At 30.5% G+C, this 22,031-nt stretch overlaps 1 protein-coding gene across 1 annotated transcript in view; it reads right to left on the bottom strand.

The window, feature by feature from the left end:
• Positions 1 to 22,031, bottom strand: part of LOC111685974 (transmembrane protein 132E) — a 178,878-nt gene that overhangs the window by 86,347 nt on the left and 70,500 nt on the right. The window contains exons 9-10 of the mRNA XM_046946128.1: positions 5,903 to 6,055; positions 5,598 to 5,845 (exon numbers count right to left, since the gene is read on the bottom strand). Coding sequence (XP_046802084.1) covers positions 5,598 to 5,845; positions 5,903 to 6,055 — 401 coding nt within the window. The remainder of the gene's footprint in view (positions 1 to 5,597; positions 5,846 to 5,902; positions 6,056 to 22,031) is intronic.

The raw sequence follows: 22,031 nt of genomic DNA, 5'->3' as shown, positions 1-22,031 counted from the left end.
TACCTTTTGAAGAACTTACCAAAAAGTACCATAAAGTATCCTTCTATAGGGTCTCACTTAATCCGGGACATACATGCTTAATTTCATGTTTCTGGGTCTAATATTATAAAAATTTTTGAAGAAAAAGTTTCCTTTTATGGGTTCTAACTTTATCTGGGTCATACATACTTAATTACATGTTTCTAGGTTCAGTATTATAGAAATTTCAAGAAGTATCTTTTGAATATCGATAAAGTACCAAAAAGTCCGCTTTTATAGGTTCTCATGTAGTCCGGACTCCACATACTTAATTTTATGCTTCTAGGTTCAATATTATAGAAATTTCAAAACGTACCTTTCGAAGAACGAAAAGTACCAAAATGTTCTCTATTTGAGGTTCTCACTTAATCCGAGCCATACATGTTTAATTTCATGTTTCTATGTTTAATATTATAGAAATTTAAAAAAGTACTTTTTGAAGAACAGAAAAGTACCAAAAAGTCCCCTTTTATGGGTTCTCACTTAATCAAGGCCATACACGTTTAATTTCATGTTTCTAGGTTTAATATTTCAAAAAGTAACTTTTGAAGAACAATAAAGTACCAAAAAGTCCCCTGTTATGGGTTATCACTTAATACGGGCCATTCATGCTTAATTTCATGTTTCTAGGTTTAGTATTATAGAAATTTCAAAAAATACCTTTTGAAGAACGATAAAGTACCAAAAAGTCCCATTTTATGGGTTCTCACCTAATCCGGGCTCTACATACTTAATTTCATACTTCTAGGTTCAATATTATAGAAATTTCAAAAAGTACCTTTTGAAGAACGAAAAGTACCAAAATGTTCTCTATTTGAGGTTCTCACTTAATCCGGGCCATACATGTTTAATTTCAATTTCTATGCTTAATATTATATATTATTATAGAAATTTCAAAACGTACCTTTTGAAGAACCGAAAAGTACCAAAAATACCCCTTTTATCGGATCTCACTTAATCCGGTCCATACATGCTTAATTTCATGTTTCTAGTATCAATATTATAGAAATTTCAAACAGTGTCTTTTGAAGAACGATAAAGTATCAAAAACACTCATTTTATGGTATCTCAATTAATCCGGGCCATATATGCTAAATTTCATGTTTGTGGGTTCAATATTATAGAAATTTCAAAACGTACCTTTTAAAGAACCAAAAAGTAACAAAAATACCGCTTTTATCGGATTTCGCTTAATCCGTTCCATATATGCTGAATTTCATGTTTCTATGTTCAGTATTATAGAAATTTCAAAATGTACCTTTTGAAGAACCATAAAGTACCAAAAATACCCCTTTTATCGGATCTCACTTAATCCGGGCCATACATGTTTAATTTCATGTTTCTAGGTTCAATATTATAGAATATTTTGAAGAACCAAAAAGTACCAAAAATACCCCTTTTTCGGATTTCGCTTAATCCGTGCATATGTTTCTATGTTCAGTATTATAGACATTTCAAAACATACCTTTTGAAGAACCATAAAGTACCAAAAATATCGGATCTCACTTAATCCGTACCATACATGTTTAATTTCATGTTTCTAGGTTCAATATTATAGAAATTTCACAACGTACCTTTTGAAAGAACCTAAAAGTACCAAAAATACCCCCTTTTATCTGATCTCACTTAATCCGGTCCATACATGCCTAATTTCATGTTTCTAGATTCAATATTATAGAAATTTCAAAACGTACCTTTTGAAGAACGAAAAGTACCAAAATATTCTTTATTTGAGGTTCTCACTTAATCTGGGCCATACATGTTTCATTTCATGTTTCTATGTTTAATATTTTAGAAATTTAGAAAAGTACATTTTGAAGAACGATAAAGTATCAAAAACACCTAGGTTCAATATTATGCAAAAAATGAAAAAGTAATTTTTTCATACTTATAGGTTCAATATTATACAAATTTCAAAAAGTACTTTTTGAGGAACGAAAAATTATCAAAATGTCCCCTTTTATGGGTCCTTACTTAGTCCGGGCCATATATGCTTAATTTCATGTTTCTAGGTTCAATATTATAGGAATTGCAAAAAGTACCAAAAGTAAGTACATTTTTCACCCCCGAATATCCAAAAAGTACTAAATACGTATTTTTATTTTTTCGTTAAGTTATGAATAAGCCAAATATATTTTTTGTATGTTCTTTGGTTTAAAAGATATATGGGGTGCAAAAAAGTACCAAAATGCAATTTTTACCCGTTTTTTCCCTAAAGGGGCCGAATTTGAAAAAAGTACCAGACACCTGTCTGCTTATTTTTTAAGTGAACGACGATAAGCTTTTTACTGTTTTGTATCTTGTCTAGTTTAGGAGATATGAAGTTACCGAATTTACCCGTTTTTACCCTTTTTTACTCCCTAAACATTCGAATTTCCAAAAATCCCGTCTTAGTTGATCTATTCGGTGTGGGGCCAATCACCTGTCCAAATTTCAGCTCTTTAGCTTCAACCGTTTAGGATGTGGGATGATGAATCAGTCAGTCAGTCAGTAACGTTAGAATTTTATATATAGATAGATAGATAGATAGATAGATAGATAGATAGATAGATAGATAGATAGATAGATAGATAGATAGATAGATAGATAGATAGATAGATGAAAAAAATTATTTTTTTGATGAAATTTTCAGAGGTTGTTTCAGATTTTTGCTCATATCTCTGTAATTTATAAATCAATTTTGCTGATTTTAAATAACGGTCTTCTCGAAAGCATGTCTAACATAATTATTGAAGATTCAGATCACGCCGATATCTGGGGTCCTCTAAAAACTGATTTCAACAGACAGACAGACAGACAGACAGACGGACATGACTTAATATAAGGATCCAGAATATATATATATATACTTTATAGGGTCGGAAAATTATATTATAGAAATTACAAACGGAATGACAAACTTATATATACCCTTCTTATAAAGGTGAAGGGTATAATTAATTAACAATTTAATATACATTGAACATTTATAGAAACATAGCTACAAACTTTTTCAATAATATTCTAAATAAAATTTGCATACATTTTTCACATTTTATAATTTTTCAAGTCCAACATAAAATGTTAAAATTTAGACCATAAGTCATTTCCTATATTAAATAATATTTAAGTTTGATAGTTTGATATTCTCTGCTTGCGTACATATTATAGGAAAGCAATATAAAATATTTGTGGGTATTATAAATATGTTAGAAGGTTGCTGCGTCATATATTGCATGCGAAACAATTTTATATTTGTCTGTAAGCTGCAATATGCAATAGCTTGTATAGGTAAATATTTTTAGCAAAACTTCTAAAAATATTTGGAACGGGAGCAATTAAATATATTGTTTTCATAAAATATGTTTATATTTTAATATTGCATACATATGCATATGAGAAAATGTGCAATTTGGTTACTTTCGGCCCTTTCCATTCCACATAGACTTATTTAAATATACGTAAATTACAAATTCTTTGAAGTTTTCGATATTTATAAATTTAAAATTTTTTAATACAAAACTGAACATTTTTGATATAATCTGCTGTCATTTTTTGGCTACGACATCTATACGGAGAAAAGTCATGGATAGGGGCAGTGGTTTAACCACCCCCCCCCCCCCTTTCTAATGTACACATCACTCATTTACTACAATACTACCATAATCCAAATAACTGTCGTTTCTTGAAAAATTACTTTGAATGTCTAACGACATTTTAATCATTTTTAAATAATTTTTAAACAAATCAAGGGATTTGAAAAATTAAGCCATATTCATATAATAGACTTTAATATGTTTCTTAACATAATTGTAAATTATTTTTTATTTGGTTAATATTCTTAAAAACACGAGTTTTAGTTTAACAGCAATTCAATCTTTGTTTACTTTGGACACTAATTAAACTAAATTAAAAAAACTATGTAATTTAAATAGTTGCAGCAAAAAAAAAATCAGACAATGATTTTTATTTTTTGAAATTAATTATAAAACTCATTATACGATATTTACCTATAAAATACAGAGATTAATAGAAAATTGGTAAAATAACCACTAATAAAATCGACCAAATTTGCAGAAATTAGTTTCGAAAATTGAAAATTATAATTCTTTAGGTGATTTTTATTCTTTGTTTAGAAAAATAAAAATTACTAAGTGAGTATTATTAAAAAAATCATAAATAATTTATTTTTTGAAATAAATAGAATAAAAATCAAAAATAATTCTTATTTTAAATTTTTATTATAAAAATCAAGAAAAAAGGTTTATTGAAGAAATCAATTAAAAAAGGTTCAGGAAAACTTTTAATACATTCAAAACATTTCTATGGCGATTCTTTCATACTGACTTTTTTAGCAAAAATTTCATAGATAATAATTATTTTCTGTCTCTGGATTTTTTCAATTTGCTTTGAAATTTAATATCTGGCAAAAATAAAATTTTGAGTAAATCGACATTAAAGTTTAAAAAAATTCTCATAAAATAGCAATTTTTAAATTTGTACTTTAAACGGTCCATTGCTATCGGATGCCAATAGATGGACATCATAAATAAAGTGGAAATCACTGTTTTAGCAAAAAATTGTGGCTTATCGAGTTACTGCTAACAATAATTGAATATTTTTTATTTTCAAAAACCAAGTTCTAGTACATTTTCAAAGTGGCTTATTATGTTCTTGCTTCAAAAAAATATATACATTTTATTTTCAATATGAAATTTATATTTCGGTATATTTTTAGTTACTTTATATATGAGAATAAATTTGGCTAAATACAGCTTAATTATTCTACAGCAAAAACAGGTCCTGTAGTATGATTTGGTATAGGCAAAAAATATTTTAAATATAATGACTTTGCACTTAACATTCAGATTAAAATTTGTGATAAACTTGCACAGTTTATATTTTGCTTCTTGATTGTCATTTCAGACATCTGAACTAATTTCAATCAATATTGGGTCAGATTTCTTGCATGGATTTTAGAAATTTCCATTGCTTGAAAAAGGTTTCAGTAAATGTCTTTAGTAATTTAGTACATAGTTTGAACTTTATATACGATTTTTTCGCAATATGAAATTTAATTTATAAATAAAACAAAATAATTATAAATGAAATTATTTTTGTGCAGTAACATGGTAAGCCACATTAATGAAAAAAATATGTGGCATATCCAGTTAATGAAATTAAATTTCTTACAGATAGTTTAAATAGAAAAAGAAGCATGACCTTTATATCGCCAAATTAACATATAACGCTAAAAATCCTTTTAGGGACAATAGATATGGTTTTTAGCAAATCAAAAAGCTCATAAAATCAAATTGTGATGGTGGGTGGCTTACCGAGTTACTGCAATAATTCAATAATTCAAAATTTGGGAGCATTCTTATACATACCTAATTTTTAAGTAGGTATGTCTATTGCTACATGACTATTTTATTATGTAATGAAAATTTACTATATAAACTTAAAATATAAAAAACACAATATTTAAAAAATACTTTAGTATGACGCATGTTCTGTAGCTCTCAGTTACAAAAAAACGAATCATGTAGTAAATGAGCAATATGTGGAATATTAAATCAAAAATAAATTTAATTGTTTACCTTAACGGAGTTTTGGAACCGTCGGAAAATTCTAGATCTATATCTAACAGTCCTTCTTGATATTGAGCTGTAAGTTTATGCGTCACTGCGGTTTCTGCAATGTATCCATTTTCTATGGTATTATCTGGAGTTATTGTTAATTGCAGTCCAGACACAACGCGTACAATTAGTTTTACTAAGCTTACTTTATCACTACCGACTCTTATTTCTTTAGCTCCAATTACTCGTCCAGTGATTGGTGACAAAACCTGCAAAATATACATTTAATACAAAAATATTTTTTTAAATTATTTACAGTTTTTAACTTGAACATCTGTTCGTCCCATGGATTTCCCTTGCAAAATTCGGCCTTTTAAACTAGCAATTTTAGGGTCTGCGACACGTAGTAATGGTTGCACCAAATCAGTTACACGTAATCCCGTTTTTCTTGATATAAAATAGCTGATACGACCGGAGTTCTATAAAAAAGTAAACAATTTTAATTAAAAAATCAAGAAGTAACAAATAATACATTAAACTTTTAAATAGACAAAAATCAAATGTACATGAGGTCGAATTGGACATTAATTCTCAGTATCTAAAAAGATGAAGGTATATTAATTTTGACATTCCGTTTGTAACACATCGATATTGGTACAGACCCATAAAAGTGTATATATTTTGAGCCCTTATAAAATTATACGACGATCTAGCCATGTCCGTTTTTGTTATTCCCTTCAAAGAATAATAATTAAAAAAACAGAGAAAAAAACACAAATCACTACCGTTAGATGAGAGAGAAAATCTTGGTCCCCCTATAAAGCCCAGTCGAAGAACTCGCTAATGCCCTTGACAAAACCTAGTAACTGCGAGGGTCAAGGCCCACAATATCCCCATTTCGCCATTGAACCTATACCCAAGCCATTTCAGCTTACGATTCTGTATCTTAATGTCATTCTACTATCAACACACCAGTATATTCAAATTCGCAATTGATTTTTGCGAAATTCTAAACACTGTTCTACTGCACGCATTCAAAGTCATCATTTTTATTTTATCATAATTTTTAAGCTGTGATTCAGGAAAGTGTGTAAATAATTTTCAATAATTGTCAAATAAAAAGTACTTAGTGTCAGTATAAATATTCCTTAACTTCATAAAATCTTTTAAAAAATGTAAAGGTTTGTTAAACCTGAAATAAGAAGAAATGAATAACCTGAAATGTTGCGAATTAGTTTCACTTTTTGAGCAATTTTATATTTTCTATGGTGCTACCTAATGAGCATGGAAAAGGTGAAGGTCAGACCAGAGCACAGCATAATCTGGTACTACGGGTGGCCAGTTGCCCGTCTACCTAATGAATGTGCCGTATGTTTTTCTCTTATGAATGTGTCGTATAAATGAGATGTGTGTTGGGTTCAATAATGATGGATGAAAGGTATCAACTACATTTGATACCATTGATTTTTTCTTCCTTGTCCAGATATGTTCAGGGTTTACTCTGTTCATATCAGAATTACCACAGTGTGTCCCTGTGAGTAAGAACAATGTCTACGGCTTATTGATGGTCGTACTTCGGTCTCTATGTGCTGTTACCGAATCAACAGAGGCCATCCAATGGTCAAGAGATTAGATAGCTCGAGTACTCCAACAAAGTACTTGTGCATGGACCGGTCAGAACCAATGTACAAAAATTGCCACCGGCGTTCTTCATTGAAGAACAAAGGGGCGATGGTAGACCGTTCTCAAGTCTACCCAGTGGTTGAAAAAGACCACCGTGGCATAAGGCCGTCAAGGCAGGTGCTCTCGACATTCCTGTCCCACTTACTGGCAAATGCTCTAACTGAAAAATGTTCCGTTAGCATCCCTTTCAGAATTCTTAGACTGCGTCTATCCAGTCCTATTAGTAAAGGGTCTTTGATACTTTGCTATTCCACAACTAGTTCATGTCATGGATTCAACACAATCTAATGACAAACAGTTTCATATGGTATTCTAGCTGCTTTTTGTTTCAAATTTAAGTATAATGTCAAGGAGCGCACAACAGGCCCGATAGAGGCCTATGTGTATTTCTTCGGATTTGATGTATATGTGTACATCCTCCTTTCAAACTAACTAACTAACTAACTAAGTCTAATGTCAAACAAATATGGTAATTTACATAGTTAAGAAATTTAACATTATACTAAAATTTTAAATATTGAATCATAATTTTAAACCTCTAGATATATTTAAAATTTGTCGAAAACATAGTTTTTTTTAAATTTTTTCATTATATTTGTATACCCTACACCACTATAGTGGGGAGGGTATTATGCGTTGTTGCTGAAGTTTGTAACACCAAAAATATTGGTCCTAGACCCACCTATAAGTATACCAATCCCCTCAGAATCAATTCCTGAGTCGATTTAGCTATGTCCGTCCGTCTGTCAGTCCGTCTGTCAGTCCGTCTGTCTGTCTGTGTGTCCATGTAAACCTTGTGCGAACGCTACAGGTCGCAATTATCACGATAATTTGATGAAATTTAGCACATACTCTTTTTCAAGGTCGATCGCTATTGAAAATGGTTGAAATCGGTCCATTATTTCTCTTAGCCCCCATACAACCGTACCTCCCGAATCGGGCCTTTAGGCTCATAAGTACGTTAAATGTTTTATAATGTCAACGAAAATCAGCAAAAATTGGTTTTATAGAACAATAATTGATAATACTAATTTTTATTGTGATCGGGCCTCATTTGACCCTAGCCCCCATACAGACTCTCCTTCAGAAAATGACTTGATGGTCAAAATTAACTTATAATTACTTATAAAAGGATTAAACCCTACATAAATGACTTGTAGTAGACGTAAATTCATCTACCAAAATTTATAAGGATAGGCCCATATTTACCCCTTCTCCTCTATGAGCCCTCTTGTAGAAAATCTCTCTTTTTTGTCAGCAATAAGTAAAAATATTCCACAATAAAACAAATTAAATGCTTTATTTAAAAAAAATCAAAATTTTAACATACTGACTGGTGTAGGGTATCATATGGTCGGCAATGTCCGACTATAAATTCATACTTGTTCTATATCTGTCCTTTCTTAAGGCCCCCCACCAGACAATGCAAACATTAGTTAGAGTAGGCCTGACAACCAATGTGTAAATCCAATTTACTATATCTGGTTGCAGACTATCGAAGAATTGGTATTCATTCATTCTTCTGAGTAGACACACAGGGTTACGAATGTAGAGCATGTGGGGAGGACAGTGAGACCCTTAAGCACTTCCTTTGCACCTGTCAGGCATTCCTCGATGTTAGATCCAAGTATCTAAGAAGTGATATTATTTTGGAAATAACATTCCTCGGACACTGATTGGTAAATTCTTAGGAATTACGTCCATTAAACTGAGTTTCTGAACATTGAGTGTTTAATTTTGTTTCTTCCATAAAGGAGCGCAAAATAGGCCCTATAGAGACCTATGTGTCCTTCTTAACTAACCTATTTACCTTCCAGAAGGTAATCTGCAGATATATTGTTTTTCTAGGCTTTAATTTCTAAATTTATTTTCTAAATTATCTGCAATAAGCAGAAGTGTGTTTATACAGTGCTTTTGTTCTTCTTCAGCAGCCACACAAACAAGCAGCGGTCATGTTAAGTTTTTTCCAATTTAACTTACCTGAACATGAAAACATGTTTGTGTATGTTGCTTACTAATGCCCGTAATTTCAATAAATATCTATCAGTGCATAGTTACCTTTGGTGTAAAAATATTTGGTAATTTCAATCCATAGGTACTGATTTAAAATACATGTCAACTTACGCATTAGGTAAAGTTACCTACTAGTTATTTTACACTTTAGATATCTATTTGTTGAAATTACGAACATAAGGGATGCAAAATAACTGTTAGTTTGACAGGTTAGTACCCCAAATCAAGTCGATTGAACAGTAAAACTTGACAAGTTGCTTGTTCAGTAATACTTTGTCATTGTATGGAATTTTTTATGTTTAGTAAAATGAATGGTTTTTGTTCTTTTATTTTACGTTTGGCAAAGGTAAATAAAGTAATGGATAATTATTGTTAAGAGAAATTTTTAATTAATTTAACATTTTTAAAATATTTAATTTTTTTTAATTGTGGATTCCAACTCCTTCATCTGCATATCTGCTTCAAAAGTGCATTTAGTATTATCCAAAGATGCACTTTTTTTCAAAAAATATTTCAAAAAAATGTGTCTTTGTGCATAATCAATGTATGCTTTTTGCTGAGACAAATGGTGCAAAAACAAAAATTTTATCAAATTCAGAGATGATGATGAAAAACGCCATTGTTTGATGGGACATTATTAAACCACAAGCCAATATTATAACCATCATAACTCCTAAAGGGATTACAATAAATTAAAAATGTTAACATTATTTTTTTAAGGGTATTGAATATTATATTTACGAATGATAAAATTAGGTTTTGAATTTTTTTTTTTTAATTGCATTTTTTTCTTTTGCTCTTATGCATTTATAGTGCATCTAAATTCTGTCAAATTAAGTTTATATATCTTAAATTTTCCTGTAGAATAGTATACTAAAGTCAGATTTGAAATATGTACAGCAGTTTTCGGTCTATAAAAAAATATCGGCCAAAATCGGTATTTTGGCCACAGATATGAAGATGGAGTTGAAATTAAAAAAAAATAATTACGCCAATATTAGCGCTGTTCCAAAAAGTGAAATAAAAAGTATGGTATCACAATTTCAAAAATATTGCGTGAAGCCTAATATATATGTTTGTCATACCATTTGTAATTTCCACAATATAATTTTCAGACTCTATATTCTGGATCCTTAAATATAGCAGATTTTCTAAAGACCCCATTTATCAGATATGTTTTCGAGAAGTTTTTTTTTAAACAATATCCGAGACAACATCTAAAAATTCATACAAAAGGAGAATGTTAGTGCATACAAAACTAACAATAATCAGAATATGAAAACAAACGAAACATTTCGAAAACGTTTCCATAATGTACAAAACTTTTCAAAATTTTTAAATCATTTAGTACATAAGCAAAACGAAAATAAATACTTTTTAAGTGAGAATGAGCGGAAACAAAACAATTGTCTTTTCGCTCATCTACTTGCTTTTGTTTGCCTTTACAATCGTACATTTGTGAACAAAACAAATGCAGAAACGTATTTTATGAAAGAATCGTAAAGTGTGTGTGGATTTCATTTAATGTATACGGTTTTTATTTTGTTTTTGTACCCACCATCAAAAAATATTGGGGGTATATTGATTTTGTCATTCCGTTTGTAACACATCGAAATATTGGTAATAGACCCACAAGAGTATATACATATATTCTGGGTCCTTATTAAATTCTAAGACGATCTAACCATGTCTGTCTGTTGAAAACACGATAGAGTCCGAAAGGAACGAGATAGAGGATTGAAATTTTCCGCACAACAGCTTTAATGGGCATAAATAAGTTTCATATGATCCAAAATCTCCCTACCAAATTTTGTGAGGATCGGTTCATAATTGACCCTACCCCCATATAAAATCCCCTGCAAAAAATTACTTTAACTCTCAATACTTACTAAAAAATACGAGTATAGTGATGAAATTCGACACACATATATTTCAATGTATCCAAAATCTCTCTATCAGGTTTTATATGGATCGGTCCATAGTTGACGCTACCTCCTTATAAGTTCCCCTTCAAAAAATAGTTTACCGCTCATTACTGGCTCTCTCTCTATCATGTTATATGTGGATCGGTTTATAGTTGAACCTACCTCCATATAAGGTCCAATTCAAAAAATTAGTTTAACGCTCATTACTGGCTTTAAAATACTATTATAACAATGAAATTTGAAATAAAAAAGTCTATTGTGATCCAAAACCTCTCTAATACAAACTATGAAATTCGACACACAGAAGTTTCAATGAAGCCAAAATCTCTCTATCAAACTGGATCAGTCCATATTTGACCCTAAAAAATACAGAATACAGAAAAGTGATGAATTTCGACACGTTTATACTAGTTATACGAGTTAAAATCTCTCTAAAATCTATCACCCTGAGGGTGAGCACTCTTTTTAAGGCATACGCTTTGATGGTGGGTATATGAGATTCGGCACAGCCGAATATAACACTCTCACTTGTTATTACTACTGTTTCTTTTAATTTTACTCAAAAATTTTTTGTTTCGAGCAAAACCATCAGGAAACGTTTGCGAAAATGTTTCGCTCAAAACTTTTCAGTTTTGCTCCCATTGTTTTTTCTATCTGCGTACATTTGAGTTAATGAACATGATGTGCTCAAAAGCAAAAACAATACAAAACCAAATGAGAAAATAGATTTTGTTGTTTTGGTTTTGTTTCTGTTTGTCACTGCAAAGATCAAAACAAAACAATTGCAAACGTTTTGTGTAGTTTATTTTCGCGATTATTGAAAAACTGTTTGTTTGTAATATTTAAACTGGTCGTATGTTTGTTAAAAAAAAATACTGATGAGTATTTTGTTTGTTTTTGTGTAGTTTGTTACGTATGGTGTCAGTTATTTTATTTTACGTTTTGTTATTGAAATGTTATAATACTGAACTTCAGTGTTGTCAACTATTTTATACTAAAACGCGCTGTTTTTTATGTTATTAAAAAAAATTTCATATCTTGAAAAAAGCACTTATTTAGGTCGGAAATATGTTTTCGCTCGGATCAACTTCTAAAACCTCCAAAGTTGGGAAATGCATTTTTATGGAAGAAAATTGCCCATTTTACACCCTTCAATTTCGTAAGAAAGGTATAGAATATAACTATATTCCGTTAGTAATTTTTCGTCGATGTACAGTACATATGGGAGAAACTAGTGTTATATTCGGCTGTGCCGAATCTCATATACCCACCATCAAAGCGTATGCCTTAAAAAGAATGCTCACCCTCAGGGTGATAGATTTTAGAGAGATTTTAACTCGTATAACTACCATATCCGCATCTACCATATCCGCTTTTAATAAAACTTACCACACATATAAAATATATATCACATGTTCCACATATCATTAGCTAATACTAATGTAAAAATATCGAGATTTAAATATTGAAAAAATATATTAAAATTTAATAAAAGTACATACACATAATTGCCCATAACTCTGAAACTACTTAAAGTGTAACATAATTATTGATTTCATTGTAAAACCCAAGGATATTTTTTAAAATCGTGTAAATATAATATTTTACTTCCAAAAGGTTAAAGGTCATAGAGTATTAATTGATAGAAATTATTCGGTTTATTCGTTATTTGAAATTTGACAATTTTCATTTATTCGAACGATTAATCGTCAAAAATTAATCTATTAACCGAACGACGATTAATCGTTTGAATACTCTAGTACAACCATAAAGTCTTATAATACCCATAAAGTCTACTTCAGCAAAATCAGTTAAATATGTTTTTATTATCGAAGCACTCTCATTTAACACCATATAGCTCACCTTGTATTTTAACAGGGCGGTAGCAAAGAAAATTTTCAGTAATGTTAAATCGTCCTTCAAAATTTTCTTGTACATTTTATTAAAATTGGTTCTGGCGTTCAAAAGATAAATATCATTTTCCATATAAATTAAAATTGATTCCACTGTGAATTTTTTTGTTTGTTTAATTTTTATTATTTTTAACACGTGGCTGCCTGACTTATTTGATATTGAATTCTACACTACGAGAAATGACTTTTAACCTTTTGGATGTAAAACATTCTATTTGCACGATTTTAATGACAATATATTTGGCTTTAAAACGAAATCAAAAATTATCCCGTACTTAAAGGATTTTTAAAGTTACGGGCAATAATATGTATATACTTTTAGACAATTTTAACATATTATTAAAACTTCAAAGCGCGATATTTTTAGCCTGGATTCAAAAAGTGATTGAGTTGAGGAACACTTTGTTTTATGTTAATTTTTGTTGGTTTTTTGTAGTAAAATAATTAATTAAGTATGGTAAAGTGTACATAAGATTAAGCAAAAATATGGATATGGGGGCCATACGAAATAATGGACCAATTTTCAATAGGCTATTATCATTAGGTCAAAAGAAGACTATTTGCCAAATTTCCATAAAAACTGCGACCTGTACAGTGCGCATAAGGTTTACATAGATTGGTATACTTTAAAGTGTAGGTGTAGGACCAATATTTTTGCGTGTTACAAATATCAGCACAAACATATGATTTAAGATAAAATATTAAAGAATGCTTTTTTCATTTTCATTGAAACACCGTATGAGATTTATCGATGTTACAATGGATTGTGCGGAATGGCTTTAGCTACAGTGTGTGAAAATAATGTGTAAATGATGGTAGAATATTTAAACATTCGGTCTAAATATTTAAACTAAAAACCATATTCCAAATAGATTTATGCCTTTTAAATCTATATTTAGTGAAGGTACTTTTAAACTAAAATAAATAAAAAATCTACTTAATTATACATTAGAAAAATAAAAAAAAATTATTTATCTCTTTTACACATTTTTGGCGCGTGGGACTAAAGGAACATTTTAAATTATAAATTAATATTTTCTAATGCAAAAATTTTAGTATTTTGTATATTTTTTTGGTCAAGGATAGTCATTATTTAGTTGTAAGGAGTGAGATCGAAAAATTCTTAACATACATATATGTTTATAAAAAAGAAACCACTAAACTTACAGCTTTATTTATTTTTTTTATTTGATTCAAATTATTATTACAATTTACAAAAAAAAATATTTTTATAGTTTTAATCACTAGTGATGAAATTTTGAACCCTTTTCGGAAACCCTTCCATTAACGTTTTTATAGTGCTTTCTGTCACTTTGCTCGAACATGTAGTCCATCTCCGTTTAAAATCTACCACACTTTTGGACACCTTTTTTGTACTCTTCAATTCTCTTTTAACAAGAGCCCAATATCTCTCCACTGGCCTTAGCTCCGGGCAGTTTGGAGGATTTGCCTCTCTTGGTACAAATACCACATTATTGTTCTTGTACCACTCAAGGGCTTGTTTACCATAGTGAAAGGATGCCAAGTCAGGCCAAAAATAATGAAGTCTTATGAATGGAAGCAGCCTTTTTTGTAAACATTCCTTGATGTAAATTTCGGTATTTATAGAGCCCGTTGTAACAAATGATTGGCTTCTTTTGCCGCAACTGCATATTGCTTGCCATACCAAGAACTTTCTGGGAAATTTTGTCTGCTTTTGGGTCCCAAACTTTTCTTCAACATTCCCTCGAGCATCAGCAACATAAAACTTTTGACCTGGAAGTTGCGAAAAATCTGCCAGAACATACGTTTCGTCATCAATTATGCAGCAAGAATATTTTTTTATAAAACTTGACTTCAATTTCCGTGCTCTGTTTTTGGCCTCTAAATTTTTAGCAGCGTTCCTGTCAGGAACTTTTTGAGCCTTGTATGTTTTTAAACCTGCATTAGCTTTAACTTTTCGTACCAAATAGTCCGAGCACTGAGCTAACCGAGCTGCTTTCCTACCGGATGTGTTGGGAGCTCTTTTGAAAATGCGTTCTATTTTTTTGGCTTTAGAAACATCATGTGGACCATTCCTTCTACCTGAACCAGGTTTTCTATCAACTGACAAGTTCTCCCGGTACTGTTTAATAACATTGGAAACAGTTTGACGGCAGACCTTTGTATGCTTGGCCAACTTTTTGTAAGACCAAGTTGGGTTTAGTTGAAAATATTTAATAATTTCAGTACGCACTTTTTTCTGGTCACTCATTTTAATCAGATTAACAACAAAATTAATATAATTGACATTACACATAATAACTGACATGTTTTTCAAAGGTAACTTGATAAAAAAATCAAATAATACTTTGGTTGAAAAATGTAATGAAAAACGTGTGTTAAGAATTTTTCGATCTCACTCCTTATCATAGTATTTTTAAAAAGTTTTGGCCCAAATCATTAAAAATATCCCGATTAAATGGCTTTATAATATGAGTAGACATTTTAATTAAATTTTATACATTTTCCGTATGCCTTCTGATAAAAAATATCAGTAAAATAAAAGATTTCCAAATCGGGTTACACTTACGAACACTCATGTAAAAACATAACATACCTTTGGTAGAACTTCCTTGAAATATAGACGATCATTACACAAGAAGAGTGTGACAAACTGATCGAGATTATGCCTTTCAAAGTTAAAACCAAACAAAAGATACAAAATGAAAAAATTTTTGAATTAGAAAATATTAATTTATCATAAAAATGTGCCTTTAGTTGCAAGCGCCATAAATATTCAAATGAGTTAAATTTAATTTTTTTCTAAACTATAATTAAGTAGATTTTTTATTTATTTTAGTTTAAAAATATCTTCTCTAAATACAGATTTAAAAGACATAAAACTTATTTAAATATCTTTTTAGTTTAAAAAATTGGACCGAAAGTTTACACATTTCACCATCATTTACACATTTTTGTCACACACTCTATATGAAGAACGAATGTGTAGTAATGTCTAATGTGTAGTAATGTCCTCTCGCGACTCGTCTACAAATTAAGTTACACAATTTCAGAAGAGCGCGTTCTTCGCGTCCTCTTGTTTATAAACACCATATATTACATACATATGTATGTACATTAGAGTGCTCCATGCTTGTATGAAGGAAAGAAAAATTATCCGATGGGACGTCCACCCCTCTGGAATTGTTCTATGGCTTGTAAAATTAGGCTGATAGCTATGGTCAAAGAAGTTTGAATTTTTCAACGGAAAATTTCAGTTTTTCTGAAAATTTGTATAACTAATTTCAAAATTTTTAGAAGATCTCATGGGGATTTATGGACAACTGATAATTGAATAAAACGGTGAAGAAATTAGATAAATATTCTTACATTTTAGCTGTGCTTGCGAAGACACAGAAGATACCAGAACCAACACCACAGTTCATTTTAGAACCATCTGTAAAGATTCTGGTGGTATATTCGCTCGGTAAGTTACCCCTACACCACTCGTACCTGAAAGGAACTCTCACTATGAAAACTCTATCAAAGTCAGTGTGTGGGGTAATCGGATGGTTCGTTCATGGTTGGAGGTAATTGGCTTAAAATCTTAGCGTGTCCATATGTTCTTGAAACTCTATCAAAGTCAGTGTGTGGGGTAATCGGATGGTTGGTTCAATGTTGGAGGTAATTGGCTTAAAATCTTAGCGTGTCCATATGTTCTTGATATTTAACTTCCGGATGAATGAAGCCTCGATGCGCTGCAAGCAGATATGGCCATAATATGAAGATCATTAGGTAGGATGTGCAATATAGTGTTCAGAGCTTCTGAAGGACCAGTTATTAAAGCCTCTGTTATCTGCATGTCGATCTCTGAACTTTGTATAGCTAATCTACAACATATTTTTTCTTATTTGAAGTCCACCTTTTAAGAGATCCATGTGAAAGAATAGGACATACTATAGCTGTGTATATCCATTTAACTATGTTGGGACTAAGTCACCATTTCATTCCAAAACCTTACGACAGGTATAGTAGGCAACCGTTGCCTTCTTGACTCTGTGTTGGGTGTTGAGTTTATATGATATTTGGAGTCTAGAATAAATCCTAGGTATTTAGCATTGTTCGATAAGGGTATTTGGCAGATTTTTCCCCGCGTCAAGTTGAAGCTTGGAATATTGGTATTAGTTGTGAACAGTACCAGTTTTGTCTTGCTTGGGTTTACATCTAGGCCGCTGTCGTGGCTCAATTATCGAGTAACACCGAAGCGTTAGACATAATATCACTTATCACGGCTGAGAACATTCCTGATACCAATACCACAACATTTTTTTATTTTATTTATTTAGTTCGCTAATGAAATTACAATTTCTTACAGGCTAGCATGTTTTATACATCACAATTATTACAAATTAATATAATATAACTGGAAATCCAAATTTAGCTATTGATTAAACGCTGCAGGATACTCCTTTTTATGACACTATGATTAGTCGAAAAGTCAATAAAATCATACAGATTATTAAATTCAGCACGCATTATTCGCATCGGGTCAAAGTTGGCATAGTTTGTACTGAAATATTGGATTTTTAGAGGAATATAATTTATTGTTGGACGATTTGGAATTATGATTCAGTAACAATCTTCTCAAAGAGTTTAGGTATAACACTCAATTTACCTCTTTAATTAGGAATGTTTGATCTGACAACCGATTTGAACAAAGGAATAATGTATGATTTTTTCTAAGAATGGTACCAGCAGTAGGTTAATGTAGGTTTATTAATGCATTGTATACTGTATTCATCAGGGTGATCGACAAACACCAAATCGAGCAGTTTTCCTAAAATATTCGGTATGTCATCCATCGATCTTTAAGATTTGGACATCTTTATACAATTCCATGCCCAGATTACTCTTAATATGGTAATCAACATCATTTACGGTCGTATCGAGAGCAAACCGGGTGGCAAATATTGTCTTCCTAGGAGGAATGGTTTTCAGAAACGGCAGAGAAAGGATTAATTGGTTTATTAGAAGCATTCATGTTGTTGGAACATTAGAGGAAGTAGACGGTGAAAGAGTTATTTCAGAAGTATGGGTATTTGTAATAGGGGTAACTGTAACAGATTTACGAGGAACAACCAACAAATTAGCGGGAGCGATGTTTGAGTTTTGATCAAGGACAACATTCGCATAAGTTACAGTATTCAATGTAGGGGATGGAGTAACAGTAATTTGTTTAGGTGAAACCGGAGTTGGAATTTGATCAGGATTTTGTTTATGTTAACAACAGCTACATTTAAATCTTTAGGAGAGGACGAAGATGGCTTTGAAGTTCTTTAACGTTTGGGTTTAGGAGAGGCGGAAAAATTGTCTAAATTTGAGAATTTGAAAAAAGTTTACCATATTTAGACAACTTACCTTGTAGAGCAGAGAAATCTTTCTTAATTTCATCAAACTCAGCTTTGTAGCTTTTAAAGAAATTGTGAAATTCAATCCCTATTACTTTAAACGATAGTTTCCTAAACACAGCCAGGAGAAAACCATACGTTCATTTTCAAAAATGTTGCAGTTTCTATTAATACGGTCCATAACGATACTTATTCAAAACACTCACCAAGTATTTAAAGGATGAAGTAGTTTTGGCAATGTTTCGATTAGTTAGTAAGGATACAAACCAAATAAATTAAAACCTTGTGGCAAAACTGTAAAATCAGTCAAACGACGTAAAGTAAGTTTGCAAGTTTGACAAATAGAAAGGTACAAAATGTAAAAGATGAAATACAAAAACAATTGTAAAAAACTTGAGTGTTGTATTATTGTTTTTGTTTAAATCAATAAATTCGAAGACTAATAAAAATAAGTAAAATAAGGCTTTATTCCTAAATAAAACTGCACAACTTCAATATCCACTTATGCAGTATTTTACAATGAATACTTATCTTAAAGAAAAGCTTTCAGAAGTACATTTTTAAAGTTGATTTATTTAAATAAACTTTTGAACTTTTGAACAGAACGAATAAATCACAACCGAACTATAGCAGGGTTGTCCGCGTAAGCAACAACTTTTATCCCTCTGTTGTCCAGTTCAATGAGAATCGAGCTGACGACGATATGCAAAGGTAGTGGAGAGATGGCTGGCATGTGGTGTGCCTTGTTCCACCTGCTGTTACCAAGATTTGCAGTAACTATTCTGGATTTCAACATAGTTACTAACCAGTTGCAGATATACTCTTCAACATCTAGATAAGCAAGGGCTTGTTGAATTGCAGAAGTATTAACATTATTGAATGCACCTTCTATGTCTAAGCAGGGATTTATATATATTATCTATATATATAAAATTCTAACGTTACTGACTGATTCACTGACTGATTCATCATCGCACAGCCTAAACGGTTAAAGCTAAAGAGCTAAAATTTGGACAGGGGGTTGGTCTCCCACCAAATAGATCCACTAAGACGGAATTTTTGGAAACGGGTAAATTCGGTAACCTCATATCTCCTAAACTATAAAAGATACAAAAATAGTTTAAAGCTTATCGTCGTTCATTTAAAAAATAAGCGGACAGGTGTCTGGTACTTTTTTCAATTTCGTATTTTGGTACTTTTTTTGCGCCCCATTTATCTTTTAAAACAGTGAACATTTAAACAATATTTTTGACACCTTCATAACTTGACGAAAAAATAAAAATATAAATTTAGTGCTTTTTGGTTATTCGGATTTTTAAGGGGTGAAAATTGTACCTATTTTTGGTACTTTTTTCATAAAACATTGATTTTGGTTTATTACCTTATACATATAAATACATAATAACGGGCTCCCACTACGATGTTGCAACATTTTGGAATAGAATTTTTATTTCGTTAATGGGTAGAAAAAAAGTAACAAAAGGGGTAAAAACGGGAAATTTGATTTTATTCAAACACAATAATCCAATTTATATAAAATTATTAGATTCAGAAACACTGAATATGCTAATAAAGTGTTATTTGGAACCCCGGTACCAAGTGATCTTTTTTGGTACTTTTTCATTCTTCATCTGTTACTTTTTGAGTTTTCTTTGATATTGAAATCGAAACATGAAATTAAAATTAAGGGACTTTTCGGTACTTTTTTGTTCTACGCAGGTATTTTTTTGAGTTTTCTTTAAAACTAAACCTAGAAGCATGAAATTAAGCATGTAGAGCCCGGAGTAAATGAGAATCTATAAAAGGAGACTTTTTGGTACTTTTTCGAACTTCGACTGGTACTTTTTGAGTTTTCTATTAAATTTAACCTAGAAACATGAAATTATGTAGAGCCCGCAGTAAATGAGAAATAGTTGATGAACGAAAAATGTACTTTTTCGTTCATCAACTAGACTAGAGTACATCTCATTCAAATTTGCTGTCATATCTCGATTTATTTAACTTTTATTATTTTTTCAGTTATCAGAGATAATAAATAAATAAATTTTTGACAATAGTAAACTACAATGTAATTTTTTATCTAAAATACTATGATTAAAAATATTATATTTGACAATGTCAAGCGGAGTATCAATTTCTTTACGGTATAATTAAAAAAAATAATGTCGAAAACTTACATGACATGAAAGTATAAAACCATTAAGGATATTATTTTATTTTTTATAATGTCATGTTAAATACACTTTCTTTGGAAGAATGTTGGTATTTACCACATTCAATTGATAAGCAATAAATTATTCTTGATTACACTACGCAACAAATTGAGGGTCAATGTCTGGGGGTGAAAAATTCTTATGATAACTTAAAGTACAGCGTTAGAGTATTAAAACCCAAAAACCGTTCGGAGTATGTAGGTTAAGCATTAATGTAATCGATCTTTGAAAGTTGCGCTTTTTAAAGCTAAGTTTATTAAAACTTTATAAATACTTTCAAAATTTACTACAAAAACATATATTTTTTTGTTTAGCTATCTGCCAAACCATTTTGCAAGGAATATTTCTTATAGATTTTTGAACACAAATATTGATGGACAGTCATAAGTGTTCTTTGGAGTAAAGCAACATTGGTATCATTTAAAAAGCTTTTTGAAAGCGCATTAGAAGATTTAAAACTCTCCAATTTTCACAACCCAGCAAACCATACAATTTCAAATATTAACAAACGATTTAATTTTTTTGAACAGTATTTACAGATTATTTTGACAAATAAGTGGAATTTTATTTAATTTCTGTGTGACTAAATGAACCATACATCTTATTCTTTTAAATTCCTGTTTTCGTCCATTATTTTACAGTCACAAAATTTATATCAAAAATATTTAATATGGGTATCAAACTTTTACACTTGTCATTAATGTTTCTAAAACGTCCAAATAAATGTTTTCGCACCTTTTTATACAAAATGTCCAAAAAATCAACAATTGTCTTTTTATAAAAGTTTTTATAGTTAAAAGTTTTTAAATAAACCATGTATTTAGTTTTTTAATATATTCAATCTTTCTGCATTTACTTGTACACAGTAAACAGTTTATTTCGCAGAAAAAAATAATTTGGTCATTTAATTAGCTGTTTCAATAACATTTTTTTTCGATTTTCCAAAAAAAATGCTTTAAAACGAAACCGTGATAACCTCGTAAAAGAATGTTCATGAACTATATATAATTAAGCAAAATTCTATTATTTTTTAACAACCATGAATAATTAGAACAAAACAAATATACTAAATTGGAAAATAAGAGACAAACAATATTAAACGATTATTTTTATAAATTACATAACATGAAATCCTTATCTAATGTTTACTGTATTCTTACAAAACTTTTTTAATGTTTTTCAATCATTTATGAATTTTAAATACTTGAATTATTTAATTTTTATATATAAAACTAACCCAATTTGGCACTCAATTAACCGGGAAAATCGATTATACAGAATACTTCCGGTCCAGACCATCACGGAAAATCTACGTCCCACTGTATTTCTTTTTAACATA

This window comes from Lucilia cuprina, chromosome 3 (genome assembly GCF_022045245.1).
Source record: "Lucilia cuprina isolate Lc7/37 chromosome 3, ASM2204524v1, whole genome shotgun sequence".
In the NCBI taxonomy this organism is placed as follows: Eukaryota; Metazoa; Arthropoda; class Insecta; order Diptera; family Calliphoridae; genus Lucilia; species Lucilia cuprina.
Note: the sequence above shows the minus strand (reverse complement) of the source record. Positions and strands in the feature narration are given on the sequence as shown.